Here is a 4,616-nt window from a genome sequence, read left to right on the forward strand (position 1 = left end):
CCACAAAAACAAAAACATATTTTTGTTTGTTGCTAGAGTGTTTGTGGAGTGTTGTATACTTTTTTTTAACTTAACTTTAACACTTATTTTAACAAACAAACAAACTAACTTATACCCCTTAACACTGGTGAGTTTACTGTGTACTGTAGATACTTCCATGTTGTATACAGAAACCGTTATCTTTTGTCCTGCTGTTTGTAGAATGGTAACAAAATATAAAACAGGCAATTTTGGCTTTGTCATTCCCAGTAACTGGCCTCTGCCTTCCCTTCCTTCAGTCTTCACTTGATGACTTTACAGTGAGTGAATACATGCATGACACGCCCCACCATGCCCGTGTCTTTTGGCTAGAACACTCATATTGACATTATTTTTCCTGGACCAAAAGGCATCTCAAAAGGCACCGTAAAACCCCTCAATGTTAATTTAACTCAGAGGTTATATTTGTAATAACCTCATCAGAGTTACAAACGGATAGAGTAACACTGAGAATGCACACATGGGTCTATACAGGAAAGAATATATATTTCACGTATATTACACATACTGTTTCACATGCACATAGCTATGGTGTGGTACTGAGTTCTCCTACAATGTCAAGTTTGGACTTCCAGCATCAATCAGATGTTCTTTCACTCAATCAGCATTTTTATATACATTGAAACATAATTGTGAAACATATGTGAAATGTATGAGTATAATATTTGTTGATATCGTGTCAGTCAGTTTGACTATAAAGATAGGCCTACACAATATTGTACACTTGTGATCAACTGGGAGAGCCTGAACTGAACTGTGATTATCTCAGTGTGTTTCTCGTGTGTCTCTCGTCCGTGACTTGTGACCAGGCGACTTTCTCTCAGATGTGTGTGTGTGTGTGTGTGTGTGTGTGTGTGTGTGTGTGTGTGTGTGTGTGTGTGTGTGTGTGTGTGTGTGTGTGTGTGTGTGTGTGTGTGTGTGTGGGATGGGGGTGGGGGGGTAATGGGGGGTAGCATTCTCACCCTTATCCCACTTGAAGACACGTCTTCACCCCCTCCGCCTCCCCTTCCCCCTCTCATCTGTCACTTTCCCTAAAGTCACCCCTGACCCCCTCAAGTCCTCCCTAAAACTACAAAAGGCTTGGATCCTGCCTCGCTGTCTCAGACATCAATGGAGCAGAGAGAGGAGAGAGAAGGAGAGGGAGAGAGAGAGAGAAAGAAAGCGGTAGGGCGAGAGGAGGGAGGGGTGGTGGAAGCACAGAGCTGTGGTGTACATCGGTGTGTTTCGGATACAATAACATCAACGTCCTTTCACTCATTTGTCAGGTTTTTCTTGTTCCTGGAATTTTGCTTCATGCGAGGAATGCAGGGAAAGAAAACCCATCAAATGAACATGACGTCAAATAGTTTCACTGAGCCCATTTTACTTCTCCCCATGTGTAGATGCATTCAGAGATACTTGGAATCATTCATATGTACTGTACTGTACTCGTGGTCCTAAGAAATGTAAACATGCTTCCGAGCATCACCCCACGTACAGATGGTGCTATAGGTTCACTGGGTGCCCATGCATGCAGGGTGCCCGTCCTTGGGCCTGGAATTATGGTTGACCCACGGCAGGGAGACCGACCACCCATCACCGCACAGGGAATAAATGTACCGACTAGCATCTGGTCCCAGTCATCTATGATATTGATTCATCTGCCTTTTTAAGTGGATCAATGGATTTGGTCTCATGTTTTGTCTCTCGTCGTCCCTTCTTTGTTGTCCATTTCCAGAACGAGAGAATGTCAAGTCCTCCAGTGGAGAACGTGTCCTCATAGATGGTCGCTTTTTTTTGGTCCGGATTAAAGAATCCATCAATGTACACATCATTCCTCACATGTACACTCACATGCGCGTGCACACACACACACACACACACACACACACACACACACACACACACACACACACACACACACGTGCGCGCGTGCACGCATGCACGCTCACGCGTCCCTCTATTTCCAAGTCCAAAGCATCAGGTGATCTCAGGCCTCAAATAAGGAAGGGCACCTAGGAGAGGATAAAACAGAGTTGTTAAAGTAAGTATTTCCAGTGAAGAAAAAAGATAAAAAGATAGAGGGATGGTAAAAAAGAAGAAGATATATGGACTGCAATAAATTGAGGGCACATGTCTGACCATGCCATACCATTAACACATGGCTCAGCGGTACCACTAACATCATGTACGGGTGTGAGGTCTTTAGAATGGTAAGAAGTTACCACCATAACATCATGTACGGGTGTGAGGTCTTTAGAATGGTGAGAAGTTACCACCATAACATCATGTACGGGTGTGAGGTCTTTAGAATGGTGAGAAGTTACCACTATAACATCATGTACGGGTGTGAGGTCTTTAGAATGGTGAGAAGTTACCACTATAACATCATGTACGGGTGTGAGGTCTTTAGAATGGTGAGAAGTTACCACTATAACATCATGTACGGGTGTGAGGTCTTTAGAATGGTGAGAAGTTACCACTATAACATCATGTACGGGTGTGAGGTCTTTAGAATGGTGAGAAGTTACCACTATAACATCATGTACGGGTGTGAGGTCTTTAGAATGGTGAGAAGTTACCACTATAACATCATGTACGGGTGTGAGGTCTTTAGAATGGTGAGAAGTTACCACTATAACATCATGTACGGGTGTGAGGTCTTTAGAATGGTGAGAAGTTACCACTATAACATCATGTACGGGTGTGAGGTCTTTAGAATGGTGAGAAGTTTTAATGAACACAAGCAAGAAGAGTTAACAAGGACAAAAAAAATGCTTTTATGATCAAACTGTCAAGAATGTTAAAAATGTTGACGCGGTTGACAATATAATGTATAATGTAATACAATGTATACTGACAAAATACAACTTTTGTTGTGCATTCAAACCACTCATATATGTAGAAATATTTTGATCAGCCACAACACAATCTGAGAACTCATCCGCAAAAAACAGCGTCCTCTTGTGATTACATTTTTGACATATTCACCAAACTTACAGTTAGTTGATTTAAAATGTATATATGTGTGTGTGCTTGTGCTTGTGTGTGACTTTTATGCCTGAACAAATGAATAGGAAAGTTACTTATCTGAAGTAAAAAGTCAAAAAATGTGTCAAGCCCTGCTACAGTATAGCCTCAACATAAAAAATATATCTGTGAAAAAATTTCAAGTGTTTTCAAGTGTATTTTCAAGTGTGTGTGTGTGTGTGTGTGTGTGCTTGTGCTAAGATGTACAGTTGGCATATATTTTTATTATTATAATTATTACTTACTTACTTTTATTTTTATATATGTGTATGTGAATGTCACAAATAAGAATGTTAATAAATATATTAAATATTGCGTTACAAGAATGTAAATGAAAAAGTTGTATGTATGTGTGTGTGTGTGTGTGTGTGTGTGTGTGTGTGTGTGTGTGTGTGTGTGTGTGTGTGTGTGTGTGTGAGAGGGTGTGTGTGTGTGTGTGTGTGTGTGTGTGTGTGTGTGTATGTGTGCGACTGTGCGTGCGCGTGTGTGTGTGTGTGTGTGTGTGTGTGTGTGTGTGTGTGTGTGTGTGTGTGTGTGTGTGTGTGTGTGTGTGTGGGCCGGGCTGAGCGGAGCTGTAAGCTATAGTCAAAACGTAGTGTCCTGTTATTCCTAGTCCCCTGACACCAGATCACAACCTGGATTGGTGCAGATCAGTGCTGTTCGGCGGAGCTTCCGTGCTTCCCCAGGTGACCTCGGTCCTAGCACCTGGTTCCAATAGCCATGCTGCCAGAGGCTATTAGGATCCACCCCCCCTTCAGAAAAGACCTCTCCTCTATAACTCTAGTCCTAACCACTCACTGCCTATATACTCACTGATTAATCACATCAAGATGGACCGCTCAGACCTCTAACCATGTGAATGTGCATGTGTGCACATATGTGTGTGTGTGTGTGTGTGTGTGTGTGTGTGTGTGTGTGTGTGTGTGTGTGTGTGTGTGTGTGTGTGTGTGTGTGTGTGTGCACGTGCGTGTGCGTGTGTGAACCAACTCCACACTGGAGGTGGTTCCTCTGCGTCGCCCCCCAGCTCCCAGCTCCTTGTTCTGTCCACTGTGAGATGTTTCAGCGCAATATCTCATTAGACATTTGCAGGCTGTGGAACATTAGGTTATATACTGTATTCACTCGATACCCGCCACCCCACGGTGCCCCGTGCGGGCAGACCCACGCGGGGCCGCCTTTGGCTTTGAAAGGCCCCGGTTGCATGAGGGGTCACCGTGAGGTCAGTGGATGAATCTGATTGGTCGGCCCCTCCCCACCGTGTGCGGAGTGTGGAGTGAAATTGGAAACGGCGTACGCTCTAATCACAGGCCGGAGGAAAATGACGTTTGCCGTTCTGAAGTTAGACGGAGGGCTGTTTGAAGTCGACGCTAACCTGGAAGGTAATGGTAATGGGAAGTGAAAAGGCCCTTTCGATGCCGGACAGCTCCTCTGTCAGGCCAAGTGGTCCACGGGCGGCTATCGGACGGTATTGGGGCTTCGTTCTGTGATAATGGGAACTGACTCAATCGCTAACAGGTGACGTTCCAATGGGCCGCAGTGTGTGCAAAAATATTTGTATCTCTTGCGAG

The 4,616-nt window shown here is 44.0% G+C and overlaps 1 protein-coding gene across 1 annotated transcript in view; it reads right to left on the reverse strand.

Moving 5' to 3' along the window:
- Nucleotides 1–1,911: 1,911 nt before the first annotated feature.
- Nucleotides 1,912–4,616, reverse strand: part of LOC310864958 (paired box protein Pax-3-like) — a gene marked incomplete at its 5' end in the record, with an annotated part of 35,784 nt that continues 33,079 nt past the window's right edge. Inside the window, one exon of the mRNA XM_083773841.1 lies at nucleotides 1,912–2,033. Coding sequence (XP_083629967.1) covers nucleotides 1,999–2,033 — 35 coding nt within the window. The 3' untranslated portion in view covers nucleotides 1,912–1,998. The remainder of the gene's footprint in view (nucleotides 2,034–4,616) is intronic.

This window comes from Protomyctophum parallelum, assembly GCF_964188405.1.
Source record: "Protomyctophum parallelum genome assembly, chromosome: 9".
In the NCBI taxonomy this organism is placed as follows: domain Eukaryota; kingdom Metazoa; phylum Chordata; class Actinopteri; order Myctophiformes; family Myctophidae; genus Protomyctophum; species Protomyctophum parallelum.